This window comes from Salvelinus namaycush, chromosome 11, assembly GCF_016432855.1.
Source record: "Salvelinus namaycush isolate Seneca chromosome 11, SaNama_1.0, whole genome shotgun sequence".
In the NCBI taxonomy this organism is placed as follows: Eukaryota; Metazoa; Chordata; class Actinopteri; order Salmoniformes; family Salmonidae; genus Salvelinus; species Salvelinus namaycush.
In genome coordinates, this window is record NC_052317.1 from 16,831,222 (window position 1) to 16,848,709 (window position 17,488).

At 39.5% G+C, this 17,488-nt stretch overlaps 1 protein-coding gene across 1 annotated transcript in view; it reads left to right on the plus strand.

The window, feature by feature from the left end:
• The window catches only part of LOC120056310 (astrotactin-1-like), a 247,741-nt gene that overhangs the window by 25,812 nt on the left and 204,441 nt on the right, over positions 1 to 17,488 (plus strand). The window contains exon 2 of the mRNA XM_039004549.1: positions 16,607 to 16,794. Coding sequence (XP_038860477.1) covers positions 16,607 to 16,794 — 188 coding nt within the window. The remainder of the gene's footprint in view (positions 1 to 16,606; positions 16,795 to 17,488) is intronic.

Genomic DNA, 17,488 nt, shown 5'->3' on the forward strand with positions numbered 1-17,488 from the left:
ATTTGAATGGCTTAACTCCAGTGTCTGCTTCGTTGCTGGCTATATTATGCACACTGAACCTTGTTTCTTGTAGGAGCATACTCCATTTAACGGTGTCTTATCTTTCAAATCATGAAAATAAATGGCTTTTGATCAAAAAAAGCACATAGAAGAAAGAACAACTGCAATCTGGTCAAGGCCGCATAATACCGCTGAGATTAGAATTCTAACATCACATTGAGAGGGATTTGTATGCTGTGGCACCACATGGGGTTATCCGTCTGAAATAACTCCAACTGGTCACCCTTTGGTCAATAGCAATGTGTGACCATAGATTCCCATGAATTGTCTGATAGAAATGTTAAGTAATTGATTTGCTTTCCACTGATAAGTAGCATACACTTTCATTAGATTGAAAGCCACGTTTATATGAAGCTGTTCTTGAAAATGATTGATCATTTTTGTTTCGTATTATGCTATCTATGTGGGTAGCTCTTTAAGTGCATGCAACTCTGCTTGATATATATTTAGTTTAATTTAAATTGTTTTTTCAGCTTTTGCTAAAGAATGTTCCATGTCAAGGTAGAGATCAAGAGTTTAGCCAGTAAATATTACACATGCATGTTAGCACCACTGGTGTTTATCATTGGTTAGCATTTAGCTTATTGCTAGCATTTGAAACCATTAGCATCAATTAATATTAGCCAACTGATGAGGCGAGGACACTACCTTATGTTGGTTGTTGATTGGCGTTAGACCTGGGTTCATGTTGATGGAGGTAGGCTAATGTCTTTACTTGGCAGTAGACTGGACACATTAACAGGCCTTGATATCCTTTGTTTGTGAATTTGGTTAGATTGGGACTGTCCATTTATACAGTATGTGCAAAGCGATGTTTCAGCCCCTACAATGTATAACTTCATAGTATAAATGGATGATGTCTATATGTGGCATATAAATAAACATTAACCCATTGCTTGGTATATACAGGTCTACTGTCTACCTCAATGGTGTGCCAAGAACAGCTGTCAAAGTTAAATATGTAATTGTAAAGTGATCTGATGGTGCTTACTTTGGTAATAATAATCCTGAATTCTTACCACACGTCACACACTTCAGATCTGAAATGAACTGATACATGAATGACTGACTGAGTCATAACAGTATGTTGTTTACAATAATGACTTGTGTAGTGCGATAGCACTAATTGTACTACGATTATTCGCATTGCAGGTGTATCAACAATACGAGAGGCATGCAATCATTTTACCTCTGAGATGTTCTGTGCTCAAACACGGTTTATTTTTGAGTTTTTACTGAATAAAACAGTCGATTGAAGCATCAACTTGCCAGTAGTGTGTTTTTCAAGGAAGGTTCTCCCTGCCTCCTGAAGCTCGGCTACATTAACAATGCATGAGAGCATGTGGAGCACCTCCTTACCACTCCTTACCAGCAGGAATGTATCTATCTCCTTTTAGCTGCTGCAGAGTGTTTATATATATATTGTATAATATACTAACTGAATGTGATATGAATGCAATGTAATTCATTACTCTCTTGAATTGTAGAGTTCATAATTGACTCCATGGGGGAACATATAAGGGGTGTTGTCATTTTCATTATCCTCATATTCTCAAGACGTTGTCTGTACTCTCTGAAACTAAAATGGAGGTGAAAGTCTTGTCAGCAGATAGAATGAGACAAGTCATACTCCCACGGCATCTTTGTCGTCTTAGTCAATGAAGCCAGAGGTAAAAGTTATGGGGATATGTCAATTTGGATGTACAGTCCCAAATGGCACCCTATTCCCTACATAGTGCACTACTTTTGACCACAGGGCCCTGGTCATGTAGAGCACTATGTAGGAAATAAGGTGCCATTTGGGACGAACTGCTAGATTGTTATGAAAAGTGCCAGTGCCAAGGTTTAAGTCACCATTCCTAAGGTTGTGGGGTCCTCTAACATGGTGGCCTAGGCACTGGTTCAGTCCAGGTGATGTACGTTTTAGTAAATGAAAACACCTCTGCACTTTAAGTTAATTTGCTGTCGTATTAATTAACATTCACCTTGACCCATGTGCAATTCTGGACTCATGCGTATATGTACGTGACATTTAGTTCAAAGGTATTTAGTGTCAGGAATGTATTTTTTTATAAGATGACCTGGGTCTAAACATATCTGGAGCCTCTGTCAAACCACCAGCTCCTTGACAGACATTTAGTTAAGTCTCACACATAACTGACTGGTCAAAGTCAAAGTGAGTAGGGTGTTAAATTCCTTCTCAGGCTCCAGTAACAGCTCCATCACTGGCTGTGTTGTGACTTCTATGGTTTCATTAATGCTAGGCTATAACTGAAACCTGGTGATGGGTCTCACATTAAGATGACAGCCCTATTTTCCACTGGGATTCATTTGCCTGAAAACAGCTGTAACATTTGCATAATTTATCGGCGTCTTGTTTGGTAGACAGATCAGCATCATCCATCGGTTACAAGTAAATCTGTCTACCTGTACATAGTAAAAGTGGGAATTTGCATAATGATCCATACTAAGGCAAACATATCAATGTTATCCTTTTGTCACAATGATTGGTTTCCTCTACGCTGCAGCTGTTGACTTTAGTTCTGCTGTGTTCTGTTGTACTCTTGTAACAACGATGTGCATGTATCAGAAACAATGCCTTTGTTTTGGTCTGTTGTCATTAGAGTGATGTATAGTTTCTTCAGTTGATGGATTGATCACACAACGGATGGCTTGTGTACTGTTCAAGAGTGAACATATGTACTGTACTTCATTATTATATTACTATAAAAGAGAGTTTAATTAAGTATGTTTTTTTGTAATTCAAAGGAATTCTTGGAAATGTCACGGTTCTTTCAAACAGTGAACTTTCAGTACAAAATGTACAGAGAAAGGCCAGTTTACACACATTGTAGCTAGCTGTAACTGTATGAATTTGACACAGTAAGAGGCAGCTCCATGTGACATCACCATGGCCTTCACCTGCTGTGTAGCCTTTGTCACTGCCACACGTTTGGTCAACAACAGTCAGGGGAGCCAGCCAGCAAACATAATGCTAGCTTCTTAGCAAATTGTTGTGGAGAGGAGCACACCTGTCTTTATAAGTCCCACAGTTGACAGTGCATGTCAGAGCAAAAACCAAGCCATGAGGTCGAAGGAATTGTTCGTAGAGCTCCGAGACAGGATTGTGTCGAGGCACAGATCTGGGGAATGGTACCAAAAAATATCTGCAGCATTAAAGGTCCCCAAGAAAAGAGCAGCCTCCATCATTCTTAAATGGAAGATGTTTGCAACCACCAAGACTCTTCCTGGAGCTGGCCACCCGGCCAAACTGAGCAATCGGGGGAGAAGGGCCTTGGTCAGGGAGGTGACCAAGATCCCGATGGTCACTCTGACAGAGCTCAAGAGTTCCTCTGTGAAGATGGGAGAACCTTCCAGAAGGACAACCATCTCTGCAGCACTCCACCAATCAGGCCTTTATGGTAGTGGCCAGACGGAAGCCATTCCTCAGTAAAAGGCACATGACAGCCCACTTGGAGCTTGCCAAAAGGCACCTAGACTCACAGACCATGAGAAGCAAAATTCTCTGGTCTGATGAAACCAAGATTGAACTCTTTGGCCTGAATGCCAAGCATCACGTCTGGAGGGAACCTGACCCCATCCCTACGGTGAAGCATGGTGGTGGCAGCATCATGCTGTGGGGGTGTTTTTCAGCTGCAGTGACTGGGAGACTAGTCAGGATCGAGGTAAAGATGAACGAAGCAAAGTACAGAGAGATCCCTGATGAAAATCTTCTCCAGAGCGCTCAGGACCTCAGATTGGGGCGACGGATCACCTTCCAACAGGACAACGACCATAAGCACACAGCCAAGACAACGCAGGAGGGGCTTCGGGACAAGTCTCTGAATGTCCTTAAGTGGCCCAGCCAGAGCCCGGACTTGAACCCGATTGAACATCTCTGGAGAGACCTGAAAACAGCTGTGCAGCAACGCTCCCCATCCAACCTGACAGAGTTTGAGAGGATCTGCACAGAACAATTGGAGAAACTCCACAAATGCAGGTGTGCCAAGCTTGTAAAGTCATACCCAAGAAAAGTTGATGCTCTAATTGCTGCCAAACGTGCTTCAGCAAAGTTCTGAGTATAGGGTCTGAATACTTATGTAAATGTTATTTTTTGTATTTAAAAAAAATATAAATTAGCAAACAAATCTAAAAAACAGTTTTTGCTTTGTCATTATAGGGTATTGTGTGTAAATTGATGAGGGGGAAAAAAACATAACAAATGTAACAAAATGTGGAAAAAGTCAAGTTGCTGAATACTTTCCGAAGGCACTGTAACATTAACCATCTCTGTTAGACCATTAGCAAAGAAAACCTAGGCTTGTATCAAGCGTATGCAGCCACAGCAATAGACTGGAGAAACAGAGATAAAATAATTATATCAGTACATCGATGAAAGGTTGAAAAGGATCTGGAAGGATAGGGATGCTGCTAATGAAATGGGAGCAAACATATGTTCCTTCCTGCATAATCAATGCTCCTCATTCTAGACATCGTAGCAATCTTGATTGTCTCCTCGCACAGAGGTCTAGTTTCCTGTAATTTTATGGTATTTTTCCTCTATCTGCCTGAAAGTATGTTACCCTCATGAGGCTGCTCTAGGGGAAAAAAGTACTGTACATCTCCTTGAGACTGTCACAGATCAGAACCACTCAGATCACTCAAGTCATTACTTCCTGTCAGACTGACACACTGATATGCCTATTTTGGGTGGTTCAGCATTTATTGAAAATGGCTGCTGAAATCTAGATTGTCTCAATGGGGAATTTTTTTATTTTTTTACTATTTGAAGTAGGATCACTCAACTCTTTCCAGCAGACATGGAATGGAATAGTGTTAAAATCCTCTCTGAAAGAATTGAGAAACCAAAACCGGTAACAAAGAATAACTTTGCCATCACCAAACCGACTAGGTTTAAAATTTGTCGATGTGGCCTTGAGCAAGACACTTAATCTTAATTTCTCCTGTAAGTTGCTTTGGATAAGTGTTACGCCCTGACCTTAGAGAGCCTTTTTTTTTCTCTATTTGGTTAGGTCAGGGTGTGACTTGGGTGGGCAAATCTATGTTTCTATTTCTTTGTTGACCTAGTATGGTTCCCAATCAGAGGCAGCTGTTTATTGTTGTCTTTGATTGGGGATCATACTTAGGCAGCCCTTTTTCCCACCTTAGATTGTGGGATCTTGTCTATATCTAGTTGCCTGCGAGCACTGCATAGCTTCACGTTTCGTTGCACTTTGTTATTTTTGTTTGTGAGTTTCATCGGAATAAAACATGTGGAACTCTATGCACGCTGCGCCTTGGTCTACTCATTTCGATGGCCGTGACAATAAGAGTGTCTGCTAAATTACTAAAATGTGATTGTTAATGTGTAAATTCTAATTTAGTTTGCAAGTTATCATTTTCCAAACTAAAGAATTAAACAAAGAACAAAACATGGCTTTTCAGTGATGTAGGCCTAGCTATCTCCTAATTTCGTGAATGGGACAATTAATGCTGAAAACTCCACAGTAGCTACATTTCTGTGATCATTTTCTTTAATTATTCATCTATTTAGTAGATGTTTCCTGCCTCATTCTTTTGTCTTCATGTTTGTCCTCCTGAGTTTTGAAAGATTGAGCCAATGACTGTTATTAGTTTGAGGCTTTTGGGTTCATTTAAAACATGACTGTTATTAGTTTGAGGCTTTTGGGTTCATTTACAAAATGCTGTCATGGCAACCTCAGGTTTTTTGTCAATTGCCTGATTTTGCCATTTGTGCCACATGGGAATCCTTAGAATCCTTTTATCAGATTGCATGTAAGTTATATCCTCCGCATGTGCCTGTCTGATCCCTGTCACACCATTGGTGAAACCTTCTATCCAAACCGTGTTGTGTTGCAAACCTACCATTTACCCAGACATTCTGTTCTGTTTGCTTCCTGCTGATTTCTCACAGGCTGTGGATTGAAACCCAGTAACTATTTGACATGCAGGTGGTAAAGGTCTCCACAAAGTTATTGAATTATTGTTACTGGGCCTGCTTTTTATATTACCTGGCAAACTCTCTTTTGCTAGTGCCTGGAGTTGAAGGCAATGTCCTCAGATTAGGTTCTGTTGCTGTATATGATCAACGAACCGAGCCAGCTTGCGGTAAGCGGAGAGCAGCAGTGATTCTACAGCCTACATCCTGCGGAGTCACTGGCTGATGATAAGTTCATTGTTGTGCCTTCTGCTTGTCTCTGATAAGACCCCGAGACTGAGTCCTCTGTCTGCGTTTGCAGAGGTTCTGTAGCCCTGCTCTGCCTGGACAAACAACCGGACTGATATATTGTCATTTGGACCTCTGTGGGGGTCTCAAATTATCTCCCTGATTACAGCAAACACCCAGCATTTAAAAAAAAAAGATGGCTACATATTGTATTTGTCTGCCCAATATTGCAGTTTCTGTCTAAAGATCCATACTTTATTGATCTCGTCAGGTCCAAGTTGTCAAATGGCTGACCATGTCTAATTGCTGTAGTTGGACTCTTGGCACAGATCCATTTCAGTGAGGATATTTGGGATTTGTAACTTTTCTCTTGCCAGCCAAGTCAAGGTCATATACAGAGTAGATCCAAGAATTGTGAAGTGCTAAGGGTTATGTGAAAAATGCATGTTTGAAACGACATTTGACTTGCGTGTTGATACCATTCTCTTTTACATTGTAAAAATAAGCTGTTATCGGACTGTTTTATTTATTATAACTCTATTACTAATAACATTTATTGTAAGGGAAACAAAAACATGCTACGTGTTGCAGTGGGCCTTTAGAATAACGCAAAACATATCCTTGAATCTATCCGAGTTGATGAGCGAAGGGAAGCAAACAATGCCAGTCAGCCTGCACAGCCGGCCCATCGGAAATACACCTAAACTATACCAAAACTACATACACACCTAATAAGAGTTAGCCTATAGACCAGATTAAATTGATAATAATCTGATGAGTGACAATGTTAGGCCTATTAGTCCTATCAAATTATACATGAAGAGATGAGCGCATCTTGCAATTTACAGATGCAGGGAAAGGATCATCACTTTATCAAATCCTCCTTCAGATTCACATGCAGGTAAAATGTTTTGATTTCTATATAGTATCAGGAAGAGCATATTCTGCAGTTTCTATTACACTTACCTTTGTCAAATAACTCTCATAATTCAAGAGTTGCAGCTCTGTTTCCAAATTTCACTTTTTCCAAGTGTCACGCCCTGACCATAGAGAGCTGTTTATTCTCTATGTTGGTTAGGTTGGGGTGTGATTAAGGGTGGGTTATCGAGGGGAATTAGATATCTATGTTGGCCTGGTATGGTTCCCAATCAGAGGCAGCTGTTTATCGTTGTCTCTGATTGGGGATCATATTTATGTAGCCATTTCCCCATTGTGCTTTGTGGGATCTTGTATAGTTGCCTGTGTTCACTATTATTAGCTTCACGTTTTGTTTGTTCGCTTTATTGTTTTTGTTCTTTGAGTTTTTCTCTTCCTATTAAAAGAGATGGAAACATACCACGCTGCATCTTGGTCCACTCTTTTCGACGAGCGTGACACCAAGAATATCCGTGCTGTCCATGCGTTCAGCACATGACCACTTGCATGGCAGCATTGCTCTGGCTACTAAGCCAAAATTAGTAACATAATACAATTAAAATATTATATTTATTTATGCAATTCATTGTTTACAATTGTTCATGCGCTGATGCTTTTCTTCAGGAATACGGCAAATAATTTAATCTGCACTCCTGGCTGGTTATATTATTATTATCTTTTATGTTTCTACTTTGTCAAAAGAAGCTGTAACTGGACTTCATTAATTACTTTAACTATATTACTAATCAAATCTACAAATAAAGTTGATCAAATGGATTACACTGTAAGATTTTTATTGTAAGGGAAACAAAATAGGCTACAGGCCAACATATTTTCTAAGACTTTGTATAATTATACAAACCATGTCCTTTAATCTACCTAAACAAATAACTAGTGTTGTTGTTGTTTTTTTCATTGCTATATTTCCACAAATATTTCCTCATGCAATTAATACTTTATACTAGTTTATGCACTATTTATTAAGCGTTGGTGTTTATGTTTGCTGTAACTTGCGGGTTGATATGGTTCTGATTTATATGCTAAATGTGACGCCCGGCAACATTCTCTAGCGGGTACTTATAGTCTGAAAGGCCAGGCGGTTCTAGTGTTAATATATATTGTGGCTGAAAATAGCTGGTGACACTGACATTGAAGGTAGAGGAGCTTATTTAGTATAAAGTTTTGGCCACAATAACAAATATGGATTGAAGTAAAGTAATAATAGGTCCTTGGCAGCCATACTAAAGTATGCATTTGAAACACAGAGCAAACCCTCCTCCAAGGGCATTGTAAAGTGTGTGAATGTGGATGAGATGTGCGCGCACACACACATCTCTTGAAGCACAACTTCAAGATTAGGCCTAAATTTATAATATTCCCTCTAATTATTTTGTAAGGATTAACTACAGTGCAGGACAGGTATACCCTGTCAAACAACTATCACTGTTTTTTTGTAATGGAAGAAAACGTCTTAAAAAACACTCGCACTTGTCTTTTCTTTCTGCCACTGACGTTGCTTAGCTACTTTATTGTGGAAAAAATGTATTTATGACTGTGATATGTGGCTGTCTCACCTTGCTATCTAAAGATGAATGTACTAACTGTAAGCCGCTCTATGTAAGTGTCTGCTAAATTACTAAAATGTAAATATGTTTTGTTGTTGTAATCTGCCGCTGTTCAAGTGTAAAATATTAATTGATCAGTTGTCATTGCCAAGCCCCCCCCTTTGCTGAAGTCAAACGCTGAATCACAATATGAGCTCCTGATCATGATAAAACCATCAAACCAAGCCATGTATTTTGCATTAATTCCAGACAAGGACTGTGATCTCCTCACCTTGAAGTTGCCCATTTTCCTGTTCTCTAAGCGATATCCCATGCCTAATCATCCAACATGAAATATTCAACATTGCTGTAAAACTCTTAACAAATTGTAATTTGCCAAACATCCCATTTAATACAGGGAGTGTTGGATAGCTTGTTAAAATAAGACTGACTTTGATTGATTGTTCAGTTTCTTATTCCTATTCATGTAGAAAATTGGCATAGTCAATAGACACATACCTTGAAACGAGCAGTGGGCTGCCTATGGATGTGTACTTTTGTCACACCCTGGCCTTTGTTATATTGATTTTCTTTATTAGTTTAGTTAGGTCAGGGTGTGACATGGGATGTTTGTGTGTTTTTGTCTAGTTTAGGGTGTGTGTATTGTTTAGGGGGTTTTGTAGTATGTATGGGGTTGTGTTCAGTGTCGGTGTTTAGGAAAGTCTATGGTTGCCTGATTTGGTTCTCAATCAGAGACAGCTGTTTATTGTTGTCTCTGATTGGGAGCCATATTTAAGGCAGCCATAGGCTTTAGGTGTTTGTGGGTAATTGTCTATGTTGAACGTTAGTAGCTTGTGTGTGCACTTTCGTTTATAGCTTCACGGTCGTTTATTGTTTTGTTAGTTTTGTAAGAGTGTTTCGTGTTAAGTCTTCGTCTAATAAAAGGAAGATGTATGTCTCTCACGCTGCGCCTTGGTCCGCTTATTATGACGATCGTGACAACTTTAGCCTCGTGAACATTGTGTTTTTCCTTTTTTTCCACATTCCATCAAGGGCATTCAGCTGTGAAAATCTATATAGAACTGCGAACGTGTTTGTCTATACATTTTTGTAAAGAATGTTTGCTTTCTTTCGTTTGTTTTGACAGGCGTACCCTTTTCACATAAGTTGGGCCTACCCCCTGTTGATTGTCTACTTTGTTATGCTTCAATTATATGATTATGTGACTGTCTATGTAGAACAACACAATAAATTGCTCCAAATGCAGTTCTAGAATATTCTATTTTTACTGTAATCAGAAAGCACTACTGTGCATTTTCATGTTTTACAAATGTAGGCTAGTTAAAATCGTAGACCAAAATTCCTCTCTAAAATATTGAAATGTGTCTTTGATAGTTAAGATTCTGTACTGTACATCAAGGTTTAAATATGGGCTTTTAGCATATTTACAGCTTAAGGAGGTGCATAGAGTTTGACATTTTTTGTTTATTATCCTTAGACTTCCCAATGTAGGGAGTTAAAAAATACATATTCTGCCAGAAGCTGAAATATATTTTAATCCCTTTTACCGGTGTAAACAGGAGCTATGAAAGTAAGAGCGTAGCTTCTGACACTGCAGGGAGATGTGAGCTGAATCTCTCTGGCCTCTTTCTCCAGCAACTAGCTCACTGCTGTTTAAACTCAGTACAAACAGACTAGAGCTCTCTCCATATGGCACTCTCTCCCCCTGGGAAACATGCCTCCTATAACACATGCAGCTCCAGACCTACTGTACTGTCGGTGGTGAAAACCTCCCTCAACCATAGCTGTGTTACCTGTGATTGCCTGGTGATAATCTTCAAAAAAAATCTTCAAATGTGTCTTTGCCGTAGCAACCACAAACTGTGTGAAATGAACAAAGCTCAAAGCAAGTCTTTGCTTGAGTAAAGGTCTGAGAAAAAAAAAAGATTATTGACACATGAAATGTGTTATCACTGTCTTAGTTTTAATTTCAGAATATGCTCCAGGCTAAATGGCACCCTATCTAAACTGAATAATTTGATTAATTGGTTTACTTGTCAGCTGCTAAGTGTACCAATTAGAGACCTAAAGAACACAACGGTCACAAAATTGTTAGTGTAACATATCAGCTAAAATGTTAAAACACAGTCAGGAAGACGGCCTCCATGTTTTAACATTAGAATACTTATACTGAAATTACTCTCTCAGGTTTACAGCTCTAGGATTTTTATATTCACTTAATGGCCATTTATTTAAAATCAAATCAAAATCAAATCAAAGCGTAATGGGGGGGTACACAGTTTTGCACGTTATCGCAGGTGCCCGCGAAATGCTTATGTTCCTAGCTCCAACAATGCAGCAATATCTAGCAATACAATATCAATATGCACATAATCCAAAAGTAAACAAATTAAATATAAGTATTTCTAAGTTAGTATCTTGAGAATCCCAAAATAAATCATCTTCGTCTATATGACCTCTGGTTACCCGATCATTATCATTTTCTCACTGAAGCATATTTGCTAAATGCAATATGGCATTAATGCAGTTCTGTGTTCATAACTGAAATACCATGTATTGATTTCTAGATTATTTTCCAATAAATGGAAATAACCTCACAGTAAATCCCTCTATGTTTTCATCTGATGATTATTAATGTATAATTCATAGAATCAATAATGCAGTTGATACAAAGATCCCAGGATGTGTTTTAGATAAGCAGATGCTTTGTTTTCCCTCCAAAACACTGTAACCAACCGAGATGGTGGATTTAGTGATCTAGGGCTGCATGGTGCATTAAGATGAGGTACTCTTCTAATAGTGGTACACTAATACTGTGCCGTAATCACATTACTTTAATCCATTCTTTGTGTTGGTGCCTTGGTGGCCTCATGCTGAGAGGCGATGGACTCATTAATAACATTCTTATGCTGAACCAGACCCTGGAGGGAACTCTCTGCTGTAAAAATGTCCTGTCACTTTGTCAGATAATTTGTATGTAGGTTAAAGCCAGCCCCTAAATTGTATTTACCGGGAGGTCCCACTCTGCTGCGGCACAGTGCCATCAGTAAGTGTCAGATAAACCTAGTTACACTACACTCATGCAATTAAAAGCACTCACAGTTAGATCACAATTAAAGAACTGAATGTTTCAGTGTATACAGTAGCTATAGGGTAAATCCATTTTTAATTCAACTGCATCCCCTTTTGATTTAAACAAAACTTTCCATACATGTTTGCCCTTGGAAGAAGTGGTGAGAAAGTAACTTTTTGGACCTGAATGCCAAAACATTCAAGAGATGAAGGTATTTCAAGTTGAGACATTTTGCACACCCCACCACACCATGAGAGATGTCTTCATCACTGGAAATAAATATGGATATAAACGGTTGAGTTTGAAATTATTTTAAAGCTTACAAACAGGGTTGTCAAACTATTTTATACATTTTTTAATAACAATTATGACATTTATTTTACCTTTAACGTCAATTATCTAAAGACGTGTGAACTCAGATTTTTTTTTAAATATTTGCATATGTTGTAGCTTAGACCCTTCTTTACATCATCTTAGGTTTTTGTGTTGTGCCGGCCATCGGTTGAGACACAACATGTTCTTGGGTGGATGCCATTTCAATTCTAGAAACAAATTCATATAATGGGCCTATTCCTTTAGACCAGTGGTTTCCAAACTTTTTATGGTCCCGTACACCTTGAAACATTCAACCTCCAGCTGCGTACCCCCTCTAGCACCAGGGTCAGCGCACTCTCAATGTTGTTTTTTGCCATCATTGTAAGCCTGCCACACACAAACCTATACAATACATTTATTAAACATAAGAATGAGTGTGAGTTTTTGTCACAACCTGGCTTGTGGGAAGTGACAAAGAGCTCTTATAGGACCAGGGCACAAACAATAATATCATAATAATCAATAATTTTGCTCTTTATTTAGCCATCTTACATATAAAACCTTATTTGTTCATCAAAAATGGTGAATAACTCACCACAGGTTAATGAGAAGGGTGTGCTTGAAAGGATGCACATAGCTCTGCAATGTTGGGCTGTATTGGAGAGAGTTTCAGTCTTAAATAATTTTCCACACACCCCAAGTCTGTGCCCGAATTTAGTTTTCATGCTCGTGAGGGCCGAGAATCCACTCTCACATAGGTCCGTGGTTGCAAAGGGCATCAGTGTCTGAACAGCACAATTTGCCAAGGCAAAAAACTCTGAGCGCAGCCCTATCCAGAAATCTGGCATGTGGCTTCTGATTAAATAGAATTTTCACAGAACCGCTTGTTGCAATTTCGATGAGGCTCTCTTGTTCAGATATCGGTAAGTGGACTGGAGGCAGGGCATGCAAGGGCAGGGCATGCGTAATTGCGCATCCAGCTCATTCAGATGCTTCGCTATATCACATTTGACATTGTCCGTAAGCTTGAGTTCATTTGCACACAAAAAATCATACAATGATGGAAAGACCTGTTTGTTGTCCCTGTTAATGCAGACCGAAAGAGCTCTAACTTCTTAATCATAGCCTCAATTTTGTCCTACACATTGAATATAGTTGCGGAGAGTCCCTGTAATCCCAGATTCAGATCATTCAGGCGAGAAAAAACATCACCCAGAAAGGCCAGTCGTGTGAGAAACTCGTCGGAATGATGCAGAAAATACACAAGAGTTCAGGGGCCTTGCTTTAACAAAGTTAATAATTTTCACTGTAGTGTCCAAAACGTCTTTCAAGCTGTCAAGCATTCACTTGGCAGCAAGAGTCTCTCGGGGGATGCTGCAGTGTACCCAAGTGGCATCGGGAGCAACTACTTGCACGCTCGTTACCACTCCACTATGTCTCCCTATCATGGCTTTTGCGCCATCAGTACAGATACCAACACATCTTGACCACCAAAGTCCATTTGATGTCACAAAGCTGTCCAGGACTTTAAAAATATCCTCTCATGTTGTCCTGGTTTCCAATGGTTTGCAGAAGAGGATGTCTTCCTTAATTGACCCCCCATAAACGTAACGGACATATACCAGGAGCTGTGCCAGGCCTGCACGTCTGTTGACTCATTCAGCTTTAATGCACATAATTCACTGGCTTGTATGTGAAGCGATAATTGTTTCATAACATCTCCTGCCATCTCACTGATGCGTTGTGAAGCAGTGTTGTTTGATGAAGGCATTGTCTGTATAGTTTTTTTGGCCTTTTCTCCCAGCATTGTCCCAGCCATGTCTGCGGCAGCATGAAGAATTAAGTTATCCACAATAGTATGGGTTTGCCTGTCCTAGCCACTCAGTAGCTCACCATGTAAGACGCTTCTAGCCCCTTCTTATTAATGGTATCTGTTGCTTTTATACGTCTTACTACTCGAAAGTCGTCTTTTGTCTCGCTCAAAAAACTCTTGTGGCTTATTTTTCAAATTGTCTTGTTTTGTTTCTAAAATGTGGAGTAACGGTTAATGTGATTGGATGTTAATTATTTGACCTAGGCTACCTGTATTTGACATTGTGTTGTCATTTTGCTGAACACTAGAGAGTTTAATTTTATTTTTGGCAGTGAAGCTGTCACGTTCCTGACCTGTTTTCTGTTAGTTTTGTATGTGTTAGTTGGTCAGGACGTGAGTTTGGGTGGGCAGTCTATGTTTTGTGTTTCTATGTTGGTTTAATGGGTACCTGATATGGTTCTCAATTAGAGGCAGGTGGTTTTCATCTCCTCTGATTGAGAATCATATTAAGGTAGGTGGTGTCACATTGTTTGTTTGTGGGTGGTTGTCTTCCGTGTCTGTGTATGTTGCGCCACACGGGACTGTTTCGGTATGTTTGTTCGTTCGGTTTTTGTGTAGTCTATTTTCCTGTTCGTGCGTTCTTCGTGTCATGTAAGTTCGTTTGTTCAGGTCTGTTGACTGCGTTTGTTATTTTGTAAATTCTCAAGTGTTTCGTGTTTGTCTATCATTTAAATAAATTCATTATGACTGCATACCTCGATGCGTATTGGTCCGACCCATGCTTCTCCTCTTCAGACGAAGAGGAGGAGAGCAGCCGTTACAGAAGCGAGGCTACTCAGGCAAGTAAAAAACCTCACCCAAATGTATAGCCCTGTTGGGAAATATAAATGTACTGTTTGAAAATGTGAATAAAAAATAAATAAATAATAATAATGTTATATTTGTATTTTTTAAATGTGAAATACATTTTTATTTAGCATACCCTTGAAGGCATTGCGCATACTCCTGGGGAATACCTGTTTAGACAAAAGCAATTTAGCTGGTACACCATTGTCTCGGATCTCTCCGGAACTTTCATCACGCACACCTGTCCCCTATTCCCACTGATTGTATTTGTATATATGTGTCCTTTGTTCACCATGGGGGGTCGATTATTGTTACAATATCCGTTGGTGCATGTGATTACCTGTGCTGTGTGTTTTGGCTTTCGTGCCATTGTGGATTGCTCTGATGATTACGGGTCTCGTCCCGTGGGTTAATCATTGTGAGCGTGTGTATTTATTTGAGGTACTCCTCGCTCTTTTGTTTGGGTTTCAACCCGGTGTTTTTGTTATGTGTTTGTTTGGTCTTCGTCCCCGTGCCCTTACACGGCACGCCGTAATTTGGGGTATAATGACCAAAAAATATTACGCGTTCCTGCGCCTGTCTCCCGAATCGTTGTTACCAACCATTGACATTTTTACTTCTAATTACTACCACAAAGATGGCCACTGGTCCACCCACCGTTGAATGTCAACTTAAATGTTCATGTCTATTATCTATATTTCTATGATTTCAGTAGGTTTCCTATGGAGGATTGACAGTATAATTCCCATTCAAGTCAAAGTGGTACCATTTGAAAGTTTACATTTATTAAAATGTTAGTACATTTATCAGCCAAAATATGATACACACACTGTATTCAAGAGCATGTTGTGTCACAATCGATGGCAGGCACAACACAAAAAAACGTACATTATGTAAAATAAGGTCTAAGCTACAACATATGTATATCTGAAAAAGTTTTAGATAATTGACATTAAGGTTAACATGTTTTTTTTTCAATAAATGATCAAAAACTTTCACAACCCTCTTTGGAAGCTTTTAAGATATCAATCTCAACTGTTTATCTTTTCCAGTGATGAAGACGTGGGGTATGCATAATAGGTGTAACGTTCGTCGTTAAGGGTTGACCAAGGCGCAGCGTGATTTGGGTTCATCATACTTTATTAAAATGTGAACCAGCAAAAAAAAAACAATAAACAACACAACGAACGAAAAGCTTTGTCGTGCAAAATATATGCAACCAAACAAAGACAAGATCCCACAACTGAAGGTGGAAAAAGGGCTGCCTAAGTATGATCCCCAATCAGAGACAACGATAGACAGCTGCCTCTGATTGGGAACCATACTAGGCCAACAAAGAAAAAGAAAACATAGACATACAAAAACTAGAGTACCCACCCTAGTCACACCCTGACCTAACCAAAATATAGAGAATAAACAGGGATCTCTAAGGTCAGAGCGTGACAATAGGTCAACTTTGACCACCTTTATCTCTAAAATGTTTTGGCATTCAGGTCCAAACAGTAACTTGCGGAGCACTTCTACAATAGGCAAATATGAATGGAAGGTTTTGTTCATTTCAAAAGGGGTGCTATCAAATGGATTTACCCTATATGGGTAATAGATACTGTACTAGGGTAATAGTTATTACCCTACTGGAAAATAATGCAATGGATATTTGTAAAGGCACATAAGATTTTTCAAAAGGTTATGCACTAATAATTCATCATAATATGCTTCATAACCCAGGTCCATATCCTCGCTCACTCATATGATAAGATTTTAAATGGAAATGTTGAAATTTGAAAAAGTGTCACTCATCCTTTTATCTGTGTGTCCTGTATGACTGGCAGAGATCACAGGAAACTCTGAGGACATTCCTCTGGTGCGATGGCGGCAGCAGTGGATGGAGAACGGCACGCTGCTCTTTCACATCCACCACCAAGATGGCAGCCAGAACCTCCCCGGCCTGTCCGCCACAGACTACCCTGCCAGCGACTCTGCCGAGGAAGAGTTACGCATCCTTCACATCTCTGTCATGGTACGGTACTGTGCTGGTTGAGTGGGGCTCGGGTTGGAATGGAGAGTGTTTTATTGTGCTGTTTGATAAAGATGTTGGACAAGGATGTTACTTTTCAATTATGTGCGCTGCTCTGATATAAGCATTAGAACTTTGTGCATTTCTTGGTACATGTGGACATGTTACAATGGAAGGTTTGTACTGAACAGCTACATTGATGGATGACAGATTTTTAATGCAATGTACATCTGGACATTTTAACAAATGATTAGTCAGCATGAGAACAATTATTCTAGTAGGTACTAGGTACATTGTAGAGGCACTTACTGAATGTCAAATGATATGCTGACCTTGAGTCTCCTCTGCATGTTTTGCATGTTAGTACCCAATGAAAAGGTAGACTGAAACATTTTCATATTCTTTCAGTTTATTTATCTATGCAACGATTATCCGCCGGTAAACTTATTTCCCATCTCATATTTTCTTCCATATCTAAATTTAACATCCTTCTGGCTGTTGTTTCCTTGTTTTATTCCCCTTGCTATCTCCTTATCCTAAAAGCTGCTCGACAATACAGTCACAAATCTCTTATGGAGGTGTGAAAGGATTAGCATGCAGATAGGACAGACTTAGCAACAGATGGCTGCTGCGCTGTGCTCCCGCTCCGGCCTCGCTCGCTGCAGCTTGTCGCTCAGTTGGAGGGCCGCCTCATAAA